The 27,751-nt window shown below is 44.3% G+C and overlaps 2 protein-coding genes across 2 annotated transcripts; both read left to right on the top strand.

The window, feature by feature from the left end:
* The first annotated feature begins 323 nt into the window (after positions 1 to 323).
* Positions 324 to 26,673, top strand: LOC117138946 (frizzled-2). The gene is made up of 3 exons (XM_033300980.1): positions 324 to 1,118; positions 10,271 to 10,337; positions 24,377 to 26,673. The coding sequence occupies exon 3, from the start codon at positions 24,564 to 24,566 to the stop codon at positions 26,646 to 26,648; it is 2,085 nt and encodes a 694-aa protein (XP_033156871.1). The 5' UTR covers positions 324 to 1,118; positions 10,271 to 10,337; positions 24,377 to 24,563; the 3' UTR covers positions 26,649 to 26,673.
* On the top strand, positions 26,656 to 27,751 carry LOC117138947 (acanthoscurrin-2-like). The gene has a single exon (XM_033300981.1). It carries the CDS (start codon positions 26,676 to 26,678, stop codon positions 26,982 to 26,984), a length of 309 nt encoding a protein of 102 aa, XP_033156872.1. The 5' UTR covers positions 26,656 to 26,675; the 3' UTR covers positions 26,985 to 27,751.

Raw genomic sequence — 27,751 nt, 5'->3', positions numbered from 1 at the left:
AAACCCGATTTACATCGGCTGTAAAAATCACCTAAGGCAAGCTAATGTAACAGTAAATGCCCCATTAAAACATGAGTTCCTTCCCGTATTTATTTGGTTTGTGCAAAAAGTAACGAAATGCAGGGCAAGGCAAACAAAAAGAAAGCAAACCGTAAACAAAACATTTATATTGCTGCATTTATCGCATGCTAGAGAGCTCTCTCCCGCTTACGCTCTCTCTCTCTCTCGCACTCACAATCAAAACACCCGTTGCCCTCCCCCACAATTGGTAAAAGGGAGCGAGCGAGCTCTGCAACTCAAACTCAGTTGGCCGCCTCAGTTCTCTTTCGACGATCGGAGTGCTCGGTTCTGCGGACGGAAGACTGCCGCTCGAATCAAATCGAAATAAGACTCGCGAGTCACAATTGCACCGTTCAAACGGCAATTAATCAATGAAGAAAACGTAATAATTTGTATACAAACACCTCTCTTTTGTGCGCAAATCGAAAGCAGTGACAATCAATCGTAGGCATTCGTGAATAAAAGAAGTTTCTTCAAGCTGACACCGACACCGAGTGGCGTCCTCGAAAAAGCGACAGAAAATACAGAAAACGAGTTATGAAAATACAAATTGTGGCCGTGCCATGTGAGAATGTGTGTTGGAAATTGTTATAAAGAAACAAGATTTGCTGTTCGTTGTTATTGTTGCTATTCTCCGATCTGTGATCGCTGATCGACAAGCGTCAACTTAAATTGGATTTTCGGGGCTCGGGGCTCACCTTTAAATATATCTGTAGGAAAACACGCATCCCACACCGTAGCACCTGAAAGATAGCGACAACATTTGGCGCTACATGAAATATTAATTAAAAAATCTGTCCGAAAATAAAGTAGAAATTACTTGCAGCGGCAAAAAGTTTCTATGAGAACCGGCGCACGTATTTATATGTACATCTGAGTATCCGTCAGATACTTGCTGTATCCGTGTGTGCCTGCATCTCCAGGTGTTCGTGCGCCAGTGTGAGTGTTTGATGTAAGCAGACGTGCAATTGGATTAACTTTGACAGACGCACGGCGTTTTTTAATTACCACCAAAGAGTTTTCGGGATTAACGGCGGAAAGTTGGACCAGCTCCCCAGGTAAATATCATCTACGAGGGCGGAGGGGCCGCGGACTTCCATTACACTGCGAGTCGAAGATCAGTTGCGGGAGATCCGTTTAATGGGATATGCCAGCCAGTCGAGTTCGAGTTCGAGGCGGGAAACCGATCTCCAAAAGGGGGGAGAAGCCTCTGGGAAAATGCACAACTCGGCCGAATGGATAAGACTTTGAGAAAATTAGTTTTACTTTAGTTTGAATGGATCGAATGGATTTTAAGCCTGTCTCATTCGTAGGGATAATACCAAGAATGTCTGCTTTCATAGCAAACCCGTACTTTATAATCCGTTTCAAAACCAGCTTTATATATATCAACTGAAAGGTATTCTTAATAGGGTGTTTCCCAACAAGATTGAGCAGTCTCAAAGCCCTATAAATCTTTGTGGGAACTTTCGAGTTGATCCATTTCAAATAATACAAATCCGGAGGGTCAAAAGCTCACTGAATGTTTAACCCCAACAACAGTTACACATGGTTATTTTTTACCGGTTAACGTTTATTCGATCAGAACACCTTATCTCTGCCGAGTTTCTGTTCGACGGGCTTTTTGTTTACTCAACAACAGAAATTGCGGCTGCTACGTTCTTTTTTCGACAGTTTTCGTTTATTTCAATCGAATCAATATTGCCGTCGAATGAATGGAGAGTCTTATCTTCCGCGGGGGGTGGGGAGGAGGGGGAAAAGTGGGGTTGGTGTCTGGAATGCGTGTGTGTGTCTACATTATTTCATTATTTGTTGTCAAAGTTTCGGCTGCCGCGGCAGCGACTACCAGAAATACTACCATGCCATCGATAGAGCTGGAAAATCAGTAAAAAAAGAAACGGAGGTAGGGGAGTGAAAGAGCCGCTGATTGCAGGTGCTGGCTGTCTCCGGTGACTCTACCTGGAAAAAGTTGGAGTATGGAGTATGTAGTATGTCTCTGGTACTCCTCGGCTTAATGTGTGATCAAGATAAGCCATTGCATGTCGATCGTTTCGTGTTCGAGATCCCAGATCCCCTAGATAGTTATAGTTTTCCGCTGTCTTTCTCTCCCTGCTTCTTTCTCATTTCTTGCGTCTGTGTGTGGAAAATTATGTTTCTCTGCGGTCATAAATTATGCGTAACGCGACACCTTCGTCTACAGGTTTCCAATGTGTCGTTAAATATTTTATTTCATTTTTTATAGCTCTGCCATTGGATTTCGCATGAAGCGAATGGCGGAGGACTCGGATCGTTGGGGCCAGAATGATTTCATTAATTCTTCAGTTAACAACAGACGCTCCCAAGGTTAGACCCGTCTTATAAAGGCAAAGGTGTTGCACCAACTGCCCGCCAGAGCCTGCTAAAAATATCAATTTACATACCGAGACTGAGGCACAGGGACATCATGTGGTGCTCCTTGTGCCCAATTCCCAATTCCCAATCCCCTATTCCCGGTTTCTCCGAGAGCAACGGGCCAGGCCCGCACTTTCGCAATTCGAAAAATTGCGCTTTGTCACACAGCAAACGACTTGCGGCCGCCTGCTGGGGCGACACTCAAATGCCAGGCCGTGCTGTTTTTCTGTTTTTCTGTTTGGCTGGCTGCTCCTCCTCTGCTGGTCGCAACTGCCGAGTGTTGCCTGTTGACTGGGCACAGTGGTGCCGGAGCGTCCTGTTTAATGATCTGTAAACGGAATGGAAACCTAAGAAAGGGTTCAGGTGAAACCTTGCCACTCTATGGTCGTAGATAGGACTGATGGTATTGATTGTCTTGAAGATTTATTTATTTTTTGTAACATAATAATAAAAACAATATTTAAGAATATTTTAAAGGCTCTACTAGAGTGCATAATCTTTTTTTAATAACTTAAAGAGTTATTTTCTATACGTATTTTTTTGGTATTCATCTCAAAAATCCTTGACCACTGTGCCCGTTGACCTCCCGCAGCTTTCCGGAATGTCTGGTTGTCTCCGTTCTCGGATCTTCCCTCCTCCACTCTATGTCTCAAACAGGTGATCATTTTACAAACGGTCCTGGCTACCTGTTCCCGCTGGTCCCGCCGATCCGAGAATCCCGAAAGTCGGCCATAAATTATGTTTTGTTTGGTTTTTGTTGCTCGCTGCTTTTTGTCTCCTCCAGTGGGCTTGGCTATAAATTTCTCGTTGACTCTTTCCACTTGTCAAAGTCTTTTCATTTTCTTGGTGCCTGCCGTATTTTTTGTATGATTTTTTGGGGCCTCTGCTTTGGCTTAATTGTGACTGGGAGAGGATTATCTCGTTTTTTTAGCAATCCGCTGCTGCAAAAAATTTATCGACAGGCGCATTGACACTCGGCCAGCGAGTCAGTTAGTCAGTCACTCAAGTCAGTCACTCAATTCAGCAGGGAGACGTCAGTTGACTTGTCACTCGCGACGGGTTTGTCAGTTTCGTATCCTGGTAACCGTTTTTTTTTCTGATCAGCAATGATGGAGCTGTCAGCTTATGCGCTAATGTGCATACTAATGTCGGATGCTTGGAAGGTTTATGACAAACCGAGTGGGAATTGACATCGAAACTATTTGCGAATGTTCTGGGATTATTTGTGATAGCAGATCAACAGGTGCTTAAACTAAAAGTTGATTTATTGGAGGAAATATAATCAGTTTAAAAAGGAGTTTATAAAGGTGTTTCGTAGCTAATTCAATATACTCTCATACATTTATCTATACTCAAAAACACATGATACATGATACAATGGGCAAAGGGATACACATAATTATAGTTTAAGAGTCAACAATGGTCCCACAATGTTGTCATATCATTCTCAATTTATTGAGACCGCAATCATCAGCTGCCACATGTGGCTTTCAGTTCCACCTTTTGCCTGTTCCACCTCCGATGCCGTTGGCAATTTGTCCGTGGGCAATCGCCAGTATGCGTTCCCGTGATCATTTACCGATCTTGTTATAATTATAAAACCCACAATTGTCTCATTGCGGGTATCCTCTGCCGGAGTCTAATCATGTTGAGGCCCGGGCCACTCCTCCAATGGGCAACCGATAATTTACGGACAACCTGAGTAAACGACCCTCGTAATTATAAAACCATTTCCCACTCCGTTGCACTGGATGGATCTGGCCCTCATTTTCTCTCTGTACACACGGCTTGTTTAAATAACACCAACATATTGATTAATTTCCGAGGCACTGCCGAAGACGGGACTTGACATGGCTCGAAACGGGCCAAAAGCAGGTCTCGAGTCGTTCATCAAACTGGCCCAGTCAACTCGTTCCCCGTGCTGCAATTCATCAAACTGCGGGCCAGAATGTGTTGCCTTCTGCCTTGTCTCGCTGCACAGTGAGAAATATTAGCTACACATTAGATATAAAAACTTAATGATATATAAAATGTACATTTTTCTCAACTGAAACTAAAAGTTGTTTTTGACTCCCTGTTTTTTTAATAAAACCATTAAGTAGTTTTCCGTTCGCCATCAATGTTTTTCCCAAGTGCCCACTGATTTTGTTTTGCCTTGTTTTGTTTGATTTATTTTGCAGCTCCTTCAATTTTCCCCATTCAGTCATATCATTAGGCTTCAGGCTCTCTCTTTGCCCGGTTTTTTTTAACCATTTTTGGCCCCTGCCCGTTGTGGTTAGCGGAGGAAAACCGAAATCAATTTGACATGATTGCCATGGATCATAATTTTTTTCTTTCTCTTTTATTCGGTTGGTTTCTACGGCGCTTTCATTGGACACCGTGTTTTTGGTGTGTGTTTGTTTTGAATATTTTGTTTGCCGGCTATTAGGTTTTGATTATTTATGAGCTGAACCCATGGGCACACACACACACACTCGCCGCAGAAAACAGCTCATGGCTCGTTGGAATTGGCCCGGCAATTAGCCAACACAAACGCCTCTCCTCCGACCGAAAAACGATTATTTGTTTTTAAATGAAAAATCACCAAAAATCACAGAAAAGCTTGAAAGACAAAAGAAGATCATCTTTCGGTTCCTTTAGATGTGGAACGTTTTTTTTTATTATTTTCGCATGCCAACAAACTATTTGTCTTTGGCCAACAATCAAGCTGAAATTGCCTTTTAATGGCAGTTTACTTATTTATTTATTTGTTTATCTTGGCATATCTCAAAGGTTTGCCAACATTGAGCGCAGCTAAAAACTAAATAATACATGCAGACTCCCGACCAATTTATCTTTTATAAATTTTTCAATAAATTTATGGCTCTCCGTTGGCTTTTTGCTTGCGTTTTTTCGATTGTTTACGAAAAACATTTATTATGCATAGTTTGGTTAGACAGGCGAGCAAGCTATCAATTTTTCACCTTTCGTATCTGGCAGATACATCAAACAAAAGTTGAAACTTGTTGCCTGGTTGAGTTTCTGGCTGTTTCAGGCTGGGTGCTTGCTAACTGTGTCGCTAAATGTGCGTTGCGTTGTTGTTGGGGAGATAAATTCCATAAAAATCAACAGCAACACACTCTAAAATCGACGACTGACTACCTAAGCAACAATAACAATGAGGAATGAGAAATGACAAAGGCAAACGACGACGACCACGACGACGCTATCTTAGGGAGAACTGATGATGATTTATGAGCGTCAGAAATCAAGTAGAAAATTACTGTAATAGAAGAACACAAGCCAGACTGCACACAGATACTTGCGCACTCACACACCGCACCGAATTCAAACTCATAGATACGTACGTAACTACCTAACATTCCAACTTTACTCGAGAGGTTAACACAGACCACCGAAAACCGAAAATACGTACAAACAAAATCGACACCGTTCGTTGGGCAATTTTAACTAGAATTTATTTCGAGTTTGGGCAAACAGAGCCCACATGGAAAAGCGATAAAAACATGTTTTCCCCGACCGTTTCGTTCGGGGCAGATATTTTTAATATGCTAATTGGCAATGCAAATATTGAGCTAGCGCCTGCTTGAAGCAATTTGCATTTTATTCGAACAAAACCGAAAACCAAAAGTGTCGGTTATAAATCCAATGGCACACTCGCGAGTGTGGGAGAATAGAAATAGGAATTGGACACAGAAACACACATACCATATTTATGGCATTTTTTCCATCGTCGAGCATCAGATTCGCTGTGAGTCTAATTCATTTAGCAAGACGACACCTTGTTAGAGCCCTGACTTATGACGGGATGTGTGGGGATATTTTCCAGCTGCCTTGTGTGTGTGTGTGGGTTTTAGCTGGAAATGTAGCGACTAGGTGTTAATTTTGTTTGTTATTCGAGCCAGTCGACAGTGCCCACATTCCCCCAATCCCAAGGAACAAATAGTTCCCAAACAACACGAGCAACGAAGAAACACAGATCTAAAATGAAAATTCCCATTTAAAATGAAAATTAACAAGACATGCGGGCGAGTGTAGGTGTTGGGAAAATTGGTTGGGGGATAGGGAACTGGTCACAACAAGTGGAAAATCTAAATGGAAATTATCTTTGGGCGTCATTAAAAATTTAATGTAACAAGGGGTCGAATGTCACAAATTTAAGATTTCATTTTCCAAAAAGAAATGTTTTCTTAATAGGCCAGCAAAATTGAATGTTTGAATGAGCTAATGTGGATTTATTTCACTTCTTATACTAAAGAAGCAACTATCTGAAATGCATTTTAATCGAAGTGACTCACAAGTTCATTATCGCGGGCCAAGTGGATTCCTTTGATTGGGTAAGATTTGCTGGGCTTCTTAGAAAGTTTCCCGCAACACATCCTTTTCATCACTGATTCCCCCAAAAGAATCAAACGAAAACAAGCCCAATGAAACTTATTTAATATGCCTTATATAGAAAGCAGTTAATTAAATCGACCCTGTAGGAGGGCGGCTGCTGCTGGAGCTTCCCTTGAAATCAGTTAACAAAAGCCCAAAGATAAACAGAGCCAGTCGAGGAGGATGCAAAGCAAAGGGGCACAGAGACCACAAAAAAAATAAAACGATTCGAAAAAGGAGAGGAAAGGAAAGGAATGGAGCTGAGCAGACCCGAGTTGAGTTGAGTTGCGATGAGTGTGTAAAATGCACAAGTTTAAACAGAATTCAGATCGAGATCGGAGGAAGGAAGGGCGCGATGGGCAGGCATCATTAATTCTCACCCAAGTGTTGCACGACGAACGGAGTGTTTTCCTCAGCCCGCTGTGCATATTTCCAATTAAAGCGACTTGCAACTCTAATGAACTTGAAGATATCAATCTACGCGCTGTTAACCCTAAAAAACCGCAGACAGACGGCGACGAAGAGGTCCGGCACGAAATAAATGTCAGGCTAATTAAAAGGCAAGGAAAAAATCTGCGGCTGCAATCGAGCATGCAATATTACTCATAAATTTCCCGCCTGTCTCCTCTTCGGTAGCAACTTTGTTTAGAGGCAGCAAATTAATTGAAATAGTACCAAAAATAGAAGTCCAAACCGTAGTTTCTGTTGCATGTATCCCACAGATACGCATCTCTGGGATGCATCTACATCTACGCACATGTTTCGCTCTCAGTCGCCACCTCCATCTTCATTCCAAATGGGAATGGAAAGGAAGCGCTCGGCTCGCGTTTAAACAAACAAAAACATATTTTTCTTATAAACAGAACTCTGAACAAAATAATTTTATTTTCAGCAGGCAGGTTCTTCTTGTATCGCAGTATCTTCTTTTTGCTCCACCTCTCTTAAATATACACTTGGAAAAAGTTTAAACTAAGGAATAATAGAATATGTAGTATTTTTATTATAATTTCTACTTCAGACTACAAAATTTTAAATGGGAAAAATTTTATGAATATGTTTTTTCCTTGTTTGGGGAATCAGCTTCTATTTTACCTACAATGAAATGAATGTTCACATAGATGATGAACAAATTTTCTCTCTCTACACTTGAGTATCTTTTTGGGCTCTCGCATCGAAACATAATTAATTTCTGTTTGTTTAAGGTCTGCGCCTGCGACTGACTGTTGTTTCCTGCGACGCGATGACGATGGCGATATTTGCTTTCCTCGGAGCGAAGGAAGGGTGCTGCTCCTTGAGATTCATTGGAATTTCAATTTTCAAAAAACGATACTCCGCACAATACATATTCATTGTCGTGGCTCGTCGTCGTGTTGGGCATTTAAATGCCTGCTCATAAATTTGTTTTCTGCTTTTTGCAATGTCATAAATTAAACATTTTCGAAACTGATACGTTCTGCCCCTCCCTGTGACTGCTGGCTGCTTTGTTTTTATTGATCATCAAGTTGACATTCGGTGGAGAGAAAGGAAGATCGAGGCACTGGGAATATTTTGCCATAAATTATGCGCCTAATTAATTGGCCTACAAATTCCAATTCCTTCGCTCAGAATCTTTCCCAGTTAATTAGTCAGAAACTGAAAAGCGTTTGGAACCAGTCTTGAAACTTGGATCGTCTTCATTTTGCCTCAGCGTGTTGTTCTTTTTTGTTACTTTGAATTTCAGAGATTTGTGTGTCGCAGATTTTTAACTTTGAATTCACATTCAAATTGAGCTTTTCTTGGAAGTTGATTTGTTCAAGCCTTGGAATTGAATAGAGAACAATTTCTAAGATTTCTTAAGCAGGAGATTTATAATGACAAGCTGGTTTTACAAAGAATTTTGAATTAACAACTGCGCATCAAATAACTTTTCGAAGTGTCATTGGCATTAATTCTTCTCATATAAATGAATTATTGCTCTAAGTTTTTGGTATTTCCTTCAGTAAATATTGCAGTTTGTGTTATTTAGAAGTAACATTTGGCCCAGATTTTCGTATGTGCTTAAAAATACTTTTCCAGAAAATTCAATATTTGTTAAAACAATCATAAATCGAATTCTTGCTCATTCTGAGAAGCTACTAATTGCGAAACACTCGATTTCTATTATGGGTAATACCCCAAACAACCGAAAAATAATTAATTTCGAAAGAAGAACGACATCTCCCCACATTTCGCCATGATCTATCTCCAGTCCTATCTCAATTAGGCAAGCCAGAGGAAAACAAAGAACGCAAAAGCCAGAGGCAGACGTTCATAATTAAAAAATTGTCATTTTGTTGTCGTTTGCTTAACTTTATCTGCAATTGGTTACAGCGGAGATTACACCTGGCAAATTGTGCGGCGGAGGTGGTAAATCAAAGGCGGCAAATTGTGGGCTCACAAATACGCGGCATTGTTGCTCCTCCGACTTATCTCAGTTTTCTTGGCTCTCGGTTTGGTTAGGCAAATCTTTGGCGGCACTCCCACACTCGCACTTTCGGCTTCAGCTTCAGATACAGGCACAAAGTACAGATATAGATACAGATACGGCTACGGTTGCAGGGGCAACCTCTTCTACGGCATTTTATTTGTCACTGGCTGATTAAACTTGCATTATATAGACACATAAATATATGTACAAAGAGTGCCGTTAAAGCAAATAACAACAAGGCGCGCTCTTTAATAAGAAATAAAAAAAAATAGGTGGAGGGAGTGAAAAAAGTTAATTAAATTGTAAGCGAGTGGCTGCCTCCTCCATTGGCACACACGCAACTTCTTCATCATCCGGCGAATGTCTGGCCCCTTAATCCCGTGGCGTGATTAAAGTAGTCCACTTTCGGCTAGGCCCAGGGATAAAACCCCCGGCCATTTTCCATTTTCCGCCCCACCCACGCTTTTGCCCCGTTGCTCCCTTATTCCGTCGGCTTTTCCTGTTTGCTCTTTGGGAGCTGCCGCCTTTCCCTCTGTTTTTCTTTCGTGGCTTCCCCGCTTTTGAAGTGCTGCCGCAGAGACAACTGCAATTGTTCCTTAGCCGCCCACAAATTTATTGTCCAAATATTAATATTTGCCCGGGCACCCAGAACATAACTCAGGCCGCAAATTGTGGCAACTCTTTTCTTGGCTCTTCGGCCAGCCTGTAAATTATGTCGCCAATTTCCATTTTTTTTCCAGCAGACTGTCTGGCATAAGCGCGTTTTTATGCTTATTGCATAGTTAAGTTATTCGGCCTTTAATATTTTCTAATTATACCAGATTTATATACCTTTTTTATGGCCGCTTTTACGATTAGCAACATTCGGCGATGCTCCAAATCTCCGCTCGGGGATTTCGCTTTTATGAAAGTTACCAACTTAGGGCTTTTATAGCTGCATCTTAAATCATCAGTTATCAGATAACTCATCGTAGCTCTTTTTGCATCTCATTACAGCTGGGCGGAATCGAATGAACCAGAAAATAAACCAGAAAGCAGCTAAGCCAACGGAATGGAAAAAATGGTAAGTTGAAGCCTTATTGAAAAATGGCTTAGAACTTAAAGGTAGTTTTAAATTAGTTTAAAAGTATTAGCTTGGCTTAGAAAGTGCAGACTCTCCTACCCTTTAATTTGTTTCTACCCACTATTTTGCATACAAGAAGACATCAGCTAGACGCAAATATAAATAAGAGGCCAGAAAACTTGACCTTTCCCCCGCCAAACACTTTGCCTCTTGGCTACTTCATTGCGCTTAGTTTGCCGCACAATGGAGAGCAAAATGCCAGGGCCCTCTATTTGTGACCCGGCCAGTGCAATTGACCAAGGAGCCAAGGAGCAGGAACCCACTGCTAGTCGGCATCCAACATCACAAACATCCTCTTGGTCTGCGGTTGTCGGCAGTTACTTTTCAACGCCAATTTTGCTCTTCAAAACGAGCCATCTCCTGGTGCACAGAGAGAAAAAAGCCAGGTTAATCTAACATTCATTGGTTTAAAAACACATTTTTATTATACTCCTTCAGAAGAGCGAGATTTGTAATGATTGTCCTTCGATTGAAATTCCTTAAATTCATCTCAAGATACTCTTCAAGTTATTTTCCCCCGTGTAGGACTATTCTTTTCGTTTGAGCCTGGTTTTCTGGTTTCGGCTGCCGTGGGCGATGCATCTTCAGACGCGACTTGTTGCCCCATTGTTGGCTCACCCTTTTGAGCGGAGAATATGGGAACATGGCTGAGAGACCGAGATAGAGAAGAAGAGAGAGAGAGAGCTGTATCTGAATCTTGGGGCAGGCATATCTTTTGCCACTTTAACGTTAACGAGCTGTTGACTTCTTTCTGCTTTTGTCGGCAGTTGAGTTGCCAAGTTCTTTAGTTCGACTCTCCCTGCACAGTCTTCATCATCATCTGGCTGCCAGCTTTGCCTATCCATCATTCTCTCATATTTCCTTTTGGCTTTAATGCAAAATATCCTGGCAAGCCTTTCAGTCTAGTTAGCATCTCGCCGTCTCTTTCGGCCGCCCTGCAGCCGTCTCTTTCGCCGGCACAACTTGTCTGGCCAACTGTCGAAGCTTTTTGTTGATATGGAGTGGTTTTTTTTTTCTCTCCAGACACTGTTGTTGTTGTTTTATTTTCGTTTGTTCAGGGCTCATTTGTTATGCGAGACATTTCGAAATGTTCTCGTAATTAAAACATGAGAATATTTCCATAAATACAAACATTGATTCGGCCAGATGCGCAAACATACTGCAATGCTCGATCTTCGTCGTCGGCCGTCTCGGTTTTTTGTTTACAACGCGTTTGCCTAAGCTTACAAATAACTAATTTAATATGCCAAACATGCAACGTCTCCCTTCGCAGCATGTGGCGCTCAGCTCGCCCAGGGAAAGATGGAATTACTTGGTTAATTGAATTATAATTGTGGACGGCAGGCAGCTATATATTCCTAACCCCCCCTGTTCCCAGGTTTTCCCCACCACCAGCACACTCCCTCGCGTTGATCACGTCGATCATGTCGAGCAGTCAATCAATGTTCTAAAGATATTTTCATATTCTCGGTGCCAGCTCGTTGGTGAAATGTGTATATATTCCGTGTAGCCCATAGGCTGAGTTCATTAGAAATGCCAGTGCAGTGAGGGATCTGCCTCGGGATGGGTTTCAGTTGCTTGGGGTATTGGGTACAGAAATTGTTATGATATTTATGGGTTATGGAGTTAAAGGAATGCGTATGAGTTGCACGAGTGACACAGGAAAGATTAATCATATCTTATAGAATCTTCAAACGATTAATAAAGCAACTTATGAAAAAGGGTAGTATTCAGAAGAAAACTAAATCTATATATATGTATGTGTCTAACTGAATTAGACTCGAACTTTTTCCCAAATCAGTTTGCACCTTTCGGTCTCCCAAAATTGCCCCTGATTCAATTCGATTGAACTCAACTTTTATGGCACGTCGGCAATGGCGTCAGTGTAAACAACAGTGGGCATCCACCTAAGGCGGATCACGCGCCGCGTGGAGAGGGAGGAGGAGGAGTAGGTGGAGGGCAGGGCCACAGTGGAACCACCCGTTGAGTGGCTGGGGAGGATGGAGCGGGCTGGAGTGGCACATCAGCCCAGCTCATTCGACATCCCTTCGTGCTGTTTCCTGCCCGAAAAACACGCGCTGATTGCTCGGGCTGTTGAAATGCGCTTGGAAAAATAAACCAAGAGGCCAGCGCGAAAGGCATAAATTATTTGGTGCAACAAAACCCCGCCCGTTCCCGTGGAAAATTAAGGTGACCATATGTGGCCGGAGGGCACCCAACCGAGAGCAAGTGAAGCAAGAAAAACAGTTCATAAAATCAACAAACAGCAGCGGCAAAAGCTGGAGCCGAACAAAGATCCACAGAAGCTGAAGTCGAGGAATGGGAATTGTAATAGGAATAGGAATCTCGTACAGCATTTGAAATGCCGTGCAGGGAATTCCTGTGTTGCTGTTCGTGTTTCAAATAAACTTCGAAATGCATAAATAGTTTACAACAATAACAGGGAATCAGCAGAAGCAGCAGCAGCGTTTCCCCGAGAAGAAAGAAAAACAGGAACAAGTGCGTTGATTGCAGCCAGCCGGCTGTACTTTGCAGTGGGAGTTGGGTGGAAAATCGTGGAAAAACTGCCAGAGCTGGGCGGGGGAAATCATGTGGGCCGAGCTATTTTGAAAGCGACTGTCGAGATGCCGAGTGCAGAATGGAGAATGGAGATTCGAGAATTCAGAATGCAGTTGCATCTGCATCTGCAGCATACCAAGAGTTCATTGGATCCCACTTCCTCTGTAGCGAATTTCCACAAAAAAAAAAAAAAAGATGCTGCTAATTTACATTATTTGTGTTGTTCAGCTCATTTGATTTCCTCGAACTGAGACCAGAGGGAAATTAAAGCGTTGAAGGGAGTTTCAACTGCATCAACTTTTTCATTTAAAGTTGCAGTCAGTCCTTTGCTAAACAAAACCCAACACAGGGTTGTATTTTCTAAATTTCAAATCAGTTTTTCAGTTTCATATGCAAACGGAATCGTTTTCCATCTGCGTTTAAAATAAAATGGTAACCCCTTCCACCGTCCAACTGTAACCACTTTGCAACTTCAATTTCTTGTTACAAGTGCAACATTTTATTAACCCTCGGGCGGTGCCCACCCCCAAATTCCACCCCATCCGTCGGTTCGAACAATTTCCCTACATATTTGGCGCTTTGGCGTCGTAAATATTTTTATTGCACGGCCATAAAAAAGAATAACACACAAACAGAACGAAGGAAAAAGTGCAATAGACTATCAACAGTTTCACGCCTTCCTTCGCCCTTTGCATACTGGCATCTACATGCGAATATCGGTTGATATTTTCCGAACGCTTCGCTTCTTTGTTTATGCCACACATGTTACGCCTACGAAAAACTCGTATAAAACTCTCTGGGGGAAGTACGAGTATTTCTGGGCCCTGTCCCATTGTCTGCCTTTGAGTCGGAATAGGATTCGGAATCGGACTGGGTCTGGAGTTCAGTTAAGTTGACTGACTGGCTGTTGTTTCTACATTTGCCAGCCATATGTGGCATGAAAATGCTAATGGGGCAACTTCGGTGCTACCTAGGCGCTGCACTGGAAAAAATCAATTGAGCAGAAGCACATTTTTCTACAGAATGAAAGATTCTTGAATATAAAGCTGGAGCATAAACCTTTTCTTCAGTGCTGGTATCTATTTATATAGCAGTCTGATACCCAGATTGTTTGTCTGTCAATCAAACTTACAAATTATGCGAACAACTTTGCGTTGGCGCAATCTTCATACCGTGTTCAGTAAATGGAAATCAACATAAAGTTGCATGATAAAATGTTCAATGTAGAATATTAATATATATGTGCCTATCGCGGAAAACTTGACCTGACTGACTCTGGAAATATTCCCGAATGTTTGAGTTTCAGTATTTGAAAGCTGAATGACAGCTGCGGCTGATACGCGGCGTACAAAGTTCATCTGTCAGCTAGAAATCGGAATTCGGATCCGTATCAAGAGTCATGTGCTGTCCACTTTCGAACTTTTTAGGGTGGCGGCATTTCCCCTTTGAAATGCCACAAAGTGCCACAAACAAAAAACGCTGATAAGCCCGCGATTTATTTACGATTTCGTTCGATTTGGGGCCTGATGCTTTCATAAATTTAAATTCTACAGTGGCCCTGGCATTTCAATTAAGCAATTGTTGTAAATTGTGTTCTTTTTCGATTTTCCTGCTCGCTCTCACCACTTCTATTTCCTTTGGCCGATATTGATTTTGATATTGATATGACGTGATATATGACTGGCCGGCCGAGCAGCAGCCTGTGCATCGATAAGATTTCCGTGGGCCTGGTCGAAAGAAATTAGTCAAAGTTGGAAGCGCTTGCATGCAAATTATTGTTATGGCCAATTTGGCCATTAGCCACAGCGCCATAAATTATAAACAAGACCCAGAGCAGCCGAAGTCGCCGAGATGCGAGATGCCTCATTGAAATTCCCCTAGCCGAAGGCTGAAATCCAAAAGCCAAGAGCTCCGGGCGCAAGGCGACTGACTGCCTGGGACATGTGCCTCGCATTTCAGATTTCCAACCACATCCAAACACACTAAGTATATATTCCAAGATTGAATTTGGTAATTTGTGGTCTCGCATTGGTTTATGCATTTGGAATTGGACTGCAACTTTATGACTTGAAGAGGGTGCTAAATTAGTTGGAAAATATTTGGAAATATGTGTCCGGGGGAAGGGGCAACCGATGTTTGTGGTCGGTATTTATAGAATGTCTTTCGCCTTTACTTAAGTTGGTAAATTAATCAGATTTCTAAATGACACTCGCTGCAGACTATAAATCGGTGTGTTTAATATTATTTATTTGAATGGTTTATCTCTGTGGTCGGGACTTAGAAATGTAGTTTTTATTAAAATTATACGTGTTTTGAGCACACAAATTTCTCCGCTGGCACGAGTCTTTTGCGCCAAAGGGGAAATTGAGTATTTTTTATGGCATTCCATTCCATTCCATTGAAATCTTTCATCTATTGATCGAACTCATTTTGTCCGATTTGGACACACAAAATTTACGCAACTAATTGATTTTGATATTTATTTAACATTTTTACAAGAGAGCCAAGAAAAGCAAACGCAACAGCAGCAATGCCATTAAAAGCCATTAACTGAAAACTTAAACGCATGCCAGAGACACATAGCCGAATGGCGGAGAAGGGGTGAAGAGGAGCGGAAGAATCGGAAAATGGGGAAAATGTTGAACATTGGGGGAAATGGGTGGCAGGCAAACCGGCGACGGTGGCTGCCGCGTGTTTATCGCTGGGCGTCGGGTCGCGCACGCATGCCAGCAAAATAAACCAAGCTAGAAATGCCATTAAATACGAGAGGAAAATACAGAAAAGTACGGGGAAAAAAAAACATATACATGTAATACAAAGCAAGCCAAAAAGAGGAAACCAAGGAATATGGCGAGGCAGCGGCGACAAACAAACATAAAAATCAATGCCGGGCGGAGGAAGAGCCACCCACCAGGATAGCTGGGCACCCGGGGCGTATGCGTAATATCGAAAGAGCAGCGCGGGCAAGCATGAAAACAGAGCGAGAGCGGCGACAAATTTATAGCATTGAAATGGAAACCAGACATCGAGACGTCAAATTGCCCACACACACACAACACACACTAGATTCAAAGTCAAAAAGCATTCAAACTACTGCAAAAGTGGCTGGGCGAAACAAATAAATAAATAAAAAAAATCCTTTTTGCCAGGCCGCAACTCTAAAAATGGCAATTTATGAGCCATGCGAAGCGTTGTTCGCCTTGCATTAAATTGCATAAATTAATTGCTAGCCATCGAGAATGTTGCCAATTCGCGTTGGCGACTCGTAAATAAATAGAACTAATGTCTGCGAATTAATTCCGAATATTCGGTACAAGCAAACAAATCGTAAATTATGCCTTTCCATTGCAAAATATTTGATTATTGATTTGGCAACTTTGTTATACCTTTGCATATAAATCAATAGCATTTGCCTTGTGATATTCAAACACAAAAGGCTGTTACTTTCGTTAGTAAACTATTGTTGGTGGCCAAAATGAGCTTAGTGCTTCATTAAAAGTGCCTCTGTGGTACATCCACTGACCCAGCCCAGCAATTAAGCACCTTTCGCAGGTGGGGGTCACACACACACAAGACCATGATCCCCAAACCCTGTGTCACCGATGTATACTCAACTCCCCACCTCGTAGCTCACCATTAATTATCCATGTCAGCGGCATTTTGTCACACAACAAGCATCGCAGCTACGGAACATCCTCGCATTTTCCGGGAGCATGTTGCAGATATATTTCACTTAATTTCCACACTGACATTAATTAATACCCGTGTGTGTGTGTGTGCTGGTGTGTGGGTGTGCGAGGGAGACGGCACGTGGTTGTTAGCCGACAACAAAGGGCACTAAAAATGTTTGCACGCCGAGATGTGGGGAGCAAGTTTGGCCCCCAGGAGGAGCAGTACAACCAGAGCCGGAGACATGCTAAATTGTCAACCTAGAACTTCAGACATAACATGCATCATTCATGCCGGAATGTATGAGTGTGTGTGTGTTTGTGTATATGTGTGTGTGCTTTTGGGGTCTTCTTGCCCTCTTGACGCTTTCAAATGACCATAAAAATCGTTTTTATTGCATGTGTCACAACAGCCGGGAAAACTCTTACCGTAATAGTTTTTCCCCGCTGCTTCTTTTTTGTGTGTCAATGTCGCCGGCAGTTGGTTGGTTATTTTTTACTGCGGTTCCCTTTAATTGCCGTAAAAATAAAACAGCCACCACAGACAGCGCGACGACAGTCGTAAAGCCACCTATTCCTGGCTTTCCCTGGTCTTTCAATTAGCTTTCCATCAACGGACATCAGCATATTTATTTTTTAGTAGCCGAGCTGCATTTATGATTCAATTACCTTTATTACGAAATCGGGGTGTAAAAATGCCATCGCCGGTATTAGCCATAAAACGGTCGATTATCAAATATGGCCATAAATGTAAATCGTTGATAAATGGCAATAACAGTATTTTCCATTTGGACAGCGAAAAACCAACAAATGGCAATAAAATAAGTGTCTCGGGAATGGAGGATCGTTATATGAAAAATTGAAACTCGATAGCGGTGAAAGGCAACTGGTTTTTACGGGCCAATGCACAAATAGCTATAAAATAAAGTTTGAGTGGAGTGAATAGAAGGCTTAAAACTAATTAGAAATAGACATTTAAATTTTATTTGGAAAGGCTTCGCATAAAAGTGTATTATGTATGCTGTGCGCAATGACTTCCTTATACTCATATTTTCCCCAAATCTCATTATCATTACTCAGCACTCAATATATCTTTGTAACACCTCGTTTGGTGGAAAAGCCATGAACGTTTTTATAGTTCCTCTTACGCCGCTGTGTTTTATGATGCGTTTAAGTTGCATCATAAAACCTCTCCACTCCTTTTTTTTCTCTGGCCAGAAATAATGTTATTTTATAAATGTGCCACATCCTGAAGCAACAAAAATTATATATACACTTTTTTATTCCTTGGGATATTTAATTTGTTCCCCACAAAATTCCTTTTTGCGTTTCCATTGTCATAGGGGAAACGGAAATGGCACTGGAAATGGGAATGGGAATGGGAAAGGGAACGGGAATGCAAGGCAATTCGTTTTTAATTGTTTTCTTCTCCCCCAAAAGTATGCTAAATGCAGGGGGAGTGGCAACAACTGTCAAAATAAAAACGCTTGCTCATGCTGCAAAATTTGAAATGGAAAATAAAATCTGCCAACAGGACAACCACCCACACATGCAGGACTTGCCTGTTCCTATTTTTTTCTTTTTGCCTTTTGCCAGGGAAGACACTTGACACTCTTTTGTATTTAGTCAGCCAGCCGACAGTTCACACCCCCCGCAGCACCCTAGCCCTTCCCCCTCCCTTCGGCCAACCCCTTGCCACTGCAGCTGCACTTTTGTCTTGTTATTAGCAAAATTTGCGAGGACGAAGGAAACGGGGCTAAAATCGGATATTTAATTTTATTTCCATGTTTTTGTGCGCCGGCAACTCTCGCACCTTGCACAGAGAAAAAATATGTAGTAAACTATATATTTTAGGATCAATGTGACACAGGTATTCCGCTTTACAATCCCAGAGGTGATTAAGGGAATACATGCTGTTTAATATATTTTAAAAATCCTTAAAATGTTTAAACGGTTTTTGCAGTAAACAAAAATCGTTTCAGTGCAATGCCACCCCTCTGCATTTGTCCTTTTTGCCGTTCCACTCGCTTTCTGCGGTGTCATTTAGTCCGCAGTAAGAGTTTCAGTACAAACAAGGACAACGACAAAAAAAAAATAACAAGGACAAGAAATATTCAATAATAGAGAACCCTAAACGGCGAAATCAACCCCTCGAAAGAACAGCACCCCTCCCTTCTGCACTTCCTTGGGGGTTAAGGGTGGTTACCAAAAAATGTTCAGGAACTGTTTGACATTTGCAAATCGTTTTGCGTAAAGTGCTCACCGGATTTGCCCGATCTCCGAGGATCTGTCATTTGTGCATTAAAGGACCCAAATGAATTCTCCTGAGGATGCGGAGGCAGTGGAAAATGAGATAGATGCATAATCAGCAGTCAGGCGGCGTCCACTTAATTAAAACTTAATTGTAAAGTCAGAGGACTCACAGTGGTTGAGCACGGACTAAAAAATAAAGGAAAATAAACTATGCAAAAAAGCATTTAATGATGGGCCACATGCACAAACAATTTGCATTCTGCTAAAACTTTCACAAAGCAACAAAAGCAGCCGAACATCAAAGGGCAAAACCGTAGGAAAGAGTGCTTCAAACCCGCTTAAAAAAAAAATGTTGCAAAAGTGTGACAGCAAAAACAGCCTGGCTAAAAAAAAAAAAACAAAAACAAAATGAAAACACGTTTAAATGTCAATGATTTTAATGGGCGGACGCGCAAAAATCTTGAGCCAGTTTTGTGTTTATTACGTTGACAAAGCTCCTCGGGGAAAAGCTCGTAGGAGACCGACCCCCTGCGAAACCCCCTTTTCACCATTTTCCCCGTTTTCCGCAGCCCTTTTTGCCGTTTTCCCCATTTGAACTCGCTGCGTTTGTAAGGTCATGGAACTTGTCTGCATTGACTTTGTGTGGAAAACCCCCCTGGTTGGAAATAAAAACTTTTTCATTCGCCATCTCCCTCTGTCGCCAGCTACCTGTCTCCCTCTGACCTGAACCTACCGTGTCGACAAACTGTTTTCATTTTGCGCCGCTACGCGCTTTTTGATGCCGCCGCCAACAAGGCAAACAGTTGCTCCTGCTCCTGTTTTAGTGTTTTCCCCGCCCCCTCAGCCCGCTCCATTTTCCGCCCGCTTTTCACGGCGAGTTTTTCAATTGATTTTCGCGGTTTGCTTTGGCCAAGGCCATCGTGGAGGGGGTTTGGGGGTGGCATTTGGGTTGACTGTTGCACCTGGGAGCCCTTCGAGTTTGTTGCTGCTGCTTCAACGCTTCTTTGTGCACTGCGACTGCGACGGGCAGCGGGGATGGCCCGAAAAAGTAAAAAGGGGAAATATGTATGTACCTCCCCTTAGAAAGTTTAAGTGCTTTGCGGTTGGCAAGTTTTCCTTTTTTGGCTTTTCCACGTTCCGCTTCTTATTCCCTACACCCCCTTCCAAACTTATTCTTTCCGCACTTTTCCCAGGTCCGCGAACAGCGATTTGGAGCCGTTTTGTATGAAGACCTTTTCTTTGACGGGGCTTTTTTGCCTTTGATTGATTGATTGCCCCCATCGAGGCGATAAGTTATCGATTAGCATTCTCTTTGCTTCCCAACGATGCTGGTTGCGGATCGGTTCGGTGCGGTCATTGTTTGCTTGATTGCTCATCATCATTATCTTGAGTTGAATGCCGGATTTACTTCCGCCGCTTTGGGGGCTCTGAGTAAACTGTACTCGTAAGCGATACAGGCAGTTTAGAGTTTATACAAAATAGGCTTATATAGTTTTCAAGGATTTCAGTTAGGAGTTCTTTCAATTGTTTCGGGTAAACATTGTTATAAATTATCACAAAGTACTTGCATTCATTTTGAATCAACCTTTAAATGATATACGAAACATCTCCTTAGATTCTCGGAATTTTGCTTATGAGATGATCATTCCCGCGAGATTCCCATCTTCTTGGAAACCCACACCTTGTGCGAGTGGCTTGTTTGCCATGGGTGTCGACTGTACTTGGAGGAGCCAGCAACACTTGCTACTTATTTGCTCATCGGTGTCGTCTTCCCGTGTGTCGTGTCTTTGGCTTGTTTGTTTAATTAAAACAGTCAGGTTGTCGCCGCCGACGACGTCGTGTTGTAGTTGATTTGCTTTAGCCGTTTTGCCCATGCTGCTGCCGAGCTACCAACTTTGGTAACAGCTTCCGCCCGACGACCTCTTTAGCGCATTGAAGCGCAGCCATTCACCGATCGGTTCGGGGATTGGGGATTGGGGATTGGGGATCGGGGATATTTCTCTCTGTTTTCCCCCACATCTCTGCATTCTCAAGTCTTTGGCAAACATGGCCAGGAAAGTCAGAGCCAGATCTTCAGGCCAGTCGAGAGCCGGGGAACTGGCGAAGTGGAGAGCTTAGGCCAACATCGTTGAGACTGGCTGGCAGCGTGATTTTGTATAAATTCTTTCAGCCAGCGGAATGATTGGCAAAAAGCCATGCAGTAATAATTTGTTACTCGTAACGAGCTTGTAGCGTCTGAGCCGCACGCTTGTTAACAATTAAATAAACAATATGAGTGTGCACTAAATACGCTGTGTGAGAAACAACGAATCATTAAGCAAACATGGCCCAGTCGATCGGCCAAACACAAACATTTGGTCACCACTCGGAGAATTGAAGAGAAACGGAGTCTGCGAGAAACGCCGAGAAGCGATCCATTCGTCACCGCCACTTGAGACATTTTTCTCTATTAAAAATAATATTTATGCATTCTGCCCGCTTCTTTTTCCACTCGGCAGAAGCACGTTTGCTATTATTTCCAGGCCATTTCCCATGAACACATCACAGCCACCTATTAGTGCTAGTTGTTGGCCGGCAATCAGAACACAGGGTCCGGACCGAAAGGAGCCCAAGATCCCAAGTACATGAGTCCAGCCACTTGAGGCTCTAATAAACGGAGCAAGTTGCTTTGCTTTCGGGACACAACACAGCGCAGCACCACTCACTTCTGGCCAAATGTGGAAGCCGTTGTGAACGTGGCTTTTCCATATCCAAACACATGTACGCATTTTCTTTTCTGCTCTCTCCCGCTCCTCACCATTTCCATTTCCATTCGGCTCTGGTCCGGTCTGCCATTTCAGTCACGTTCGCTGCATTTCAATATGATTTTCCTGGCCCGACCAAACCAATTAGACTTTTCCCTCTTTCCGTTCGTTCGGTGATTGTCGCATTGTTTCGGCTTATGGCTAATTTTCACTCTCGGTTGCGAAAGGAGCTTAGCGTCGAGTTGGCAGGAAAAAGGTTAATATTTGGTATTGGGAGGCATCCAAGGTAAACTTTACGTGGGTTCACATGTCAAATGTTATCCAGATAAGGTTGAATATCGAGTCCTAAGAAAGATTCAACTATGAAAATCAGGAATGTAATGGTTTTTCCTTCATCAATCATTTTCCTAATTATTTTAGTAGTTAAAAAACTACCTTGGAAATTGTTTCTCAACACTGACTAAGGCATAACCTTTTCTTAGTGAATATAAATATTTAAATATTTTTTAGCTACCCCTAACCACCCATCAGACTTGATTTATGACAGCTTCTAATGCCATTTTCTATGGTTTCCATGTTTGTCATTCGATTAGGAGAATGTTGCGTAAGCATCACCACAGACCGATAGACGCCTCCATCTGAACGGAGTGTGCAGAATGAATAGTTATGGTATTCACTGTAATCGATAGCCAACTCACGCCTGGCATTGTTTCTCACGATCCGATTGCCTGGTGCCCACATTTCGATATTGGATTTCAACGTTTATTTTTGGCGCTACCCTCGAGTTGTAATCACAACACTTGGGCTTTTGCCCCGCCCCGCTCCACACCGCTCCGCATCGAACCGCCCACGCGCTGTCCTAGAAACATTTTCCGTGGCGTATTTACTTAATTATTTTGAAGTGCTCGGCAAACATTTTAACACGAAAAATGTTTCAGTGAGAGCCGTGCTCGGAAACTTATTTTCGGGGTTGTATCGGTCGGGAAATGGGATTGTGGCGAAATTGTGATGGACACCGCCGACTAACGCACACAAATGTTATTAATTAAAATGTCATTCATTCAGAAAAACAATGGAAGGACTTTCAGCGCCGAACAAAGGAGTTGGGGCTTAAAGTGTAAAGTGATGGTAGGCGGGAGGAGTACAACATGCTTTATTTGCAGCTGTTGTTGACAGTTTTTGAAAGAGCCAAGAGCTACGAATTACCAACTAAGAACTACAAGCTGGCTGTAAAGCTCTTTAAAGCTGCTGCCTGTTTTCCATGGACCACACGCAGCTGAGATCCCAAACTGAAACTGAAGCTGGCCGCAAAGCCGCAACTATGTGTGTCACTTGACACTTGCTAAAAACTGTATCTCGTAGATAAATTTCGTGACTTTGAGCGCACAGAAGCTGCTGGCGAGTAAATTGCCCTTCACTTCAGTCCGTCCAGCTGTCAATTTTTGGTATCTCGAAGTATCTTCGCTTCTGGAGCAGCTGCTAGTTGACTTGACCACAAACCGCTGACATCGATATCGATATTGCCAGCTGCCCAGATCCCGCAGTTATTGCCCCAAAAAGGTGTCACCCTTTTAAAATAATATTCATTATCCCAGTCAGCGATGGGTAGACACCCAACTTGATGGGTGGCTTGGCAGCCTCCATTTTGACTGCGTTTCAAGTGAGCAATTGTCTTGAATTAATTTCTGCCTCATCACATCCAATCCATCAGCGTTTCACACCCTTCTTCAGTTGGAAAACCAAAGCAAACACTTTTATCAAGCACACACTGAGAAAAAAGGGCGGCTTAAATTATTGCAATTGAATAACTTGAAGCTTTTAAAACTTATATAGTAATATAATAATATAGTTTTTCTTGTAATGGAAAATCTAGCAAAGATCTAACTTCTAACTTAAGACATATATAGTACATTTAATAGTTGTAGAATCGGTATTAGTATTTTTTTCGTGTGCACTAAAGCCATGCGTTTGCAGCCAGCAGAGCCCGTCAAATTTAATAAAACTCACTGATTTTGATTGATGCTCCTCTTGGTCAGCAGCAGTTCCAGAATCGGAATCGGAATCAGAGTCACCAGTATGGGAAGGGACAGCCCTGAAGCGTCAGCAAATATTGGCGGAAGGGTTGACACTCTATATGAGCGGAGGAGGACAGGCAGGAGTGGGGGATCGGTATCGGGAAGCCATGGTGGCGGGTGGCTGAAGTGCTCGAGTGCTTGACATGTGACATGGACATGTCGTCCAAGTGTCGCCGCGCTCAATTGAAACAAATGAAGCGCGAAAGTTCTCCAGGGAGCGAATCAGAAACAGAAGCAGGAAAGAGCAGTTGCAACTTGTCGCCGCCTCATCAGCGATCCGCCATAACGACTGTGTCCGTCTCCCTTCCTCCGTGTGACGTCTGTTGGAAAATGGTGATTAGAAAATCAGTTGAATTTCGGCAGTTGGATCGGCAGAAGCTAAAAATAATTTCAATACTATCAGTGCAACATAAGCTAGCTGAGAACACACACTATCAGGATCTAGATTTCTTATCGAAGGAGTCGTCAGCATGGGGATTTAGTGATCATAAATTTGTTACGTGAAAACCATATAGTAATTTATAAGCAAGATAGCTTGGTTAAAAATAAATCTACAAGTTTAATTCGAAGTATTTGATGTGTAGCGCTTTTAAAGTTTCGTAATTCTAGAAAGCTACTTAAGTAACAAACTGAGTGCGTTAATTATAAAACTAATTTGATTTTCTTTCTTTGAATTGCAGTTAGACCACGCCGTTTGTCGAGCGTTGACGATTTGACGCTGCGCTGTGTCTGGAAGGAAACACTGCCCGCTTTTCCGGCTCTCGAGGCGCCTCCACGAGGAGTGAGGTGCAACCGCAGAGAAGGTCAGCAAAGAAAGAGCCCAAGGGGTTCCAAGTCACACAACCGAACTAAGCTAAGACGCACAAAATGAGACACAACCGACTGAAGGTCCTGATCCTGGGACTCGTCCTCCTGCTGACATCCTGTCGAGCGGATGGACCGCTGCACAGTGCCGATCACGGCATGGGCGGAATGGGCATGGGTGGTCACGGCCTGGACGCGAGTCCCGCACCCGGCTACGGAGTGCCAGCCATACCCAAGGATCCCAATCTGCGATGCGAGGAGATCACCATACCAATGTGTCGGGGCATTGGCTACAACATGACATCCTTCCCCAACGAAATGAACCACGAGACCCAGGACGAAGCGGGCCTGGAGGTGCACCAGTTCTGGCCCCTGGTGGAGATCAAGTGCTCGCCGGACCTCAAATTCTTCCTGTGCAGCATGTACACGCCCATCTGCCTGGAGGATTACCACAAGCCGCTGCCCGTTTGCCGGAGTGTCTGCGAGAGAGCCCGCTCGGGATGCGCACCCATCATGCAGCAGTACAGCTTCGAGTGGCCGGAGAGGATGGCGTGCGAGCACCTGCCCCTTCACGGTGACCCCGACAATCTGTGCATGGAACAGCCCTCGTACACGGAGGCGGGCAGCGGTGGCAGCTCGGGCGGATCGGGTGGCTCTGGCAGCGGTTCCGGCTCCGGCGGCAAGCGGAAGCAAGGAGGCAGTGGCTCGGGCGGCAGTGGGGCCGGCGGCAGCAGCGGTTCCACCTCAACGAAGCCGTGCCGCGGACGCAATTCAAAAAACTGCCAAAATCCCCAAGGAGAAAAGGCAAGCGGAAAAGAGTGCAGCTGCTCGTGCCGCTCCCCACTCATCTTCCTGGGGAAGGAGCAGCTGCTGCAGCAGCAGTCGCAGATGCCCATGATGCACCATCCACACCACTGGTACATGAACCTCACTGTCCAAAGGATCGCCGGCGTTCCAAACTGCGGCATTCCGTGCAAGGGGCCCTTCTTCAGCAACGACGAAAAGGATTTCGCCGGCCTCTGGATCGCCCTGTGGTCGGGACTGTGCTTCTGCAGCACGCTCATGACCCTAACCACATTCATCATCGACACCGAAAGGTTTAAGTACCCGGAGCGGCCGATTGTCTTCCTATCCGCCTGCTACTTCATGGTGGCCGTGGGCTACCTATCGCGCAACTTCCTTCAGAACGAGGAGATCGCCTGCGACGGCCTGCTGCTCCGGGAAAGCTCCACGGGTCCGCACTCTTGCACCCTGGTCTTCCTGCTCACCTACTTCTTTGGCATGGCCTCGTCCATCTGGTGGGTGATCCTCAGCTTCACCTGGTTCCTGGCCGCTGGTCTGAAGTGGGGCAACGAGGCCATCACCAAGCACTCGCAGTACTTCCACCTGGCCGCCTGGCTGATTCCCACAGTCCAGTCAGTGGCCGTACTCCTGCTCTCGGCGGTGGATGGCGATCCGATTCTGGGCATCTGCTATGTGGGCAACCTGAACCCGGATCATCTAAAGACCTTTGTTCTGGCTCCGCTCTTCGTTTACCTGGTAATCGGCACCACCTTCCTGATGGCCGGCTTTGTGTCCCTCTTCCGCATCCGGTCTGTTATCAAGCAACAGGGCGGTGTGGGAGCTGGTGTCAAGGCGGACAAGCTGGAGAAACTGATGATCAGGATTGGCATCTTCTCGGTGCTCTACACGGTGCCGGCCACCATAGTTATCGGATGCTACCTGTACGAAGCAGCCTACTTCGAGGACTGGATCAAGGCTCTGGCCTGCCCATGCGCCCAGGTGAAGGGTCCCGGCAAGAAGCCCCTCTACTCGGTCCTGATGCTCAAGTACTTCATGGCCCTGGCCGTGGGCATCACCTCGGGCGTGTGGATCTGGTCCGGCAAGACGCTGGAGAGCTGGCGACGCTTCTGGCGGAGACTCCTAGGAGCGCCGGACCGCACAGGCGCCAACCAGGCGCTGATCAAGCAGCGGCCTCCGATCCCGCATCCCTATGCCGGATCCGGAATGGGCATGCCCGTGGGCTCGGCGGCGGGCTCCCTGCTGGCCACGCCATACACCCAGGCGGGCGGAGCCTCGGTGGCCTCCACCAGCCACCACCACCTGCACCACCACGTTCTCAAGCAGCCGGCCGCCAGCCACGTATGACATGGAGAGTCGGGGGGAGCATCGACCATGGGCGGCGGTGGGGGCGGCGGTAGCACCCTTGGCGGCGGCACCCTGGGCCACGGCACCGCGATGAGCAGCAGCACGGTCGGCATGGGCCCTCTCCCCGGCACCCTGATGCATGGCGCCTCCGGCGGAGGCGTGGGCGGCGGCAATCCCGGCAACGTTTACGGCAATGGCAACAACGGAGTGGGCGGCCAGAATACCGCTCCCGGCTCCGTGATCGACTCGCGGGCCGTGTCCGTGGTGGTCACGCTGCCCGGCGGCCCGGGTGCCCAGCATCCGGGCCAGGCGCTCAGCGACTACGGTCCCATATAGTTAATGGTACGCCCGGACACCGCGCACTGGGTCTCGACCAGCAGTTTTAGCCAGCTGTAGCCGCTCAAGTTGGTCGACTCGCACGCCCGGCCTCTGTCTCACTCGCACTTCTAGGCTCTCACTCGCACACTCCATCCCCATCTCGCTCGCTCCCGCTTTTTGGTTAGGGCCCTCTTAGCAAAGGTTTTCAAGAAATGCCATATTAATTCGAGTAGCCGTAGTTTGATTGTTGAGTTGAAAGCGCAACAAGAGCAGCTCGTTGTCCCAATACCCATCGATTTGGCGGAATCAGGAATCACACTATTACGTTTTCTGAATTAGCATTTATTTTCATGAAACTTTTCGAATCTTGGAAATTATTTGCACCACAACTTTTACTAAGAATTTAATTCCAATCCAATTAATTTGTAACACTTAAAGAAATTGTGATCTTCAGTACTATACCTATAATTTTTAGCTTTACTAGGTTCAAATTTATTTCAATTCCGCCAAATTGCTTCTGAGTTGAAAATGGAAATAAGACCAACAATAAGCATTGAGATGTGTTAGGCAACCAATCTGCATACAAGATTCTAGTCCAAAAAAACCTTTGTCTTCAAAAGCAGATGAGCTTGGGCGTAGCGAAAGGGTACTAGCCACAGTTAAAATTATAGATCGAATCCAGTTGAAGCGCGTTTGTTCTACCTGCCATTAACTGATTTCCTATCTGAATATTCATATTGCCACCTTTTCTGTTGTTAATCCCTTCCACAAACACTTTCCTCAAC

This window comes from Drosophila mauritiana, chromosome 3L (assembly GCF_004382145.1).
Source record: "Drosophila mauritiana strain mau12 chromosome 3L, ASM438214v1, whole genome shotgun sequence".
Taxonomy (NCBI): domain Eukaryota; kingdom Metazoa; phylum Arthropoda; class Insecta; order Diptera; family Drosophilidae; genus Drosophila; species Drosophila mauritiana.
Note: the sequence above shows the minus strand (reverse complement) of the source record. Positions and strands in the feature narration are given on the sequence as shown.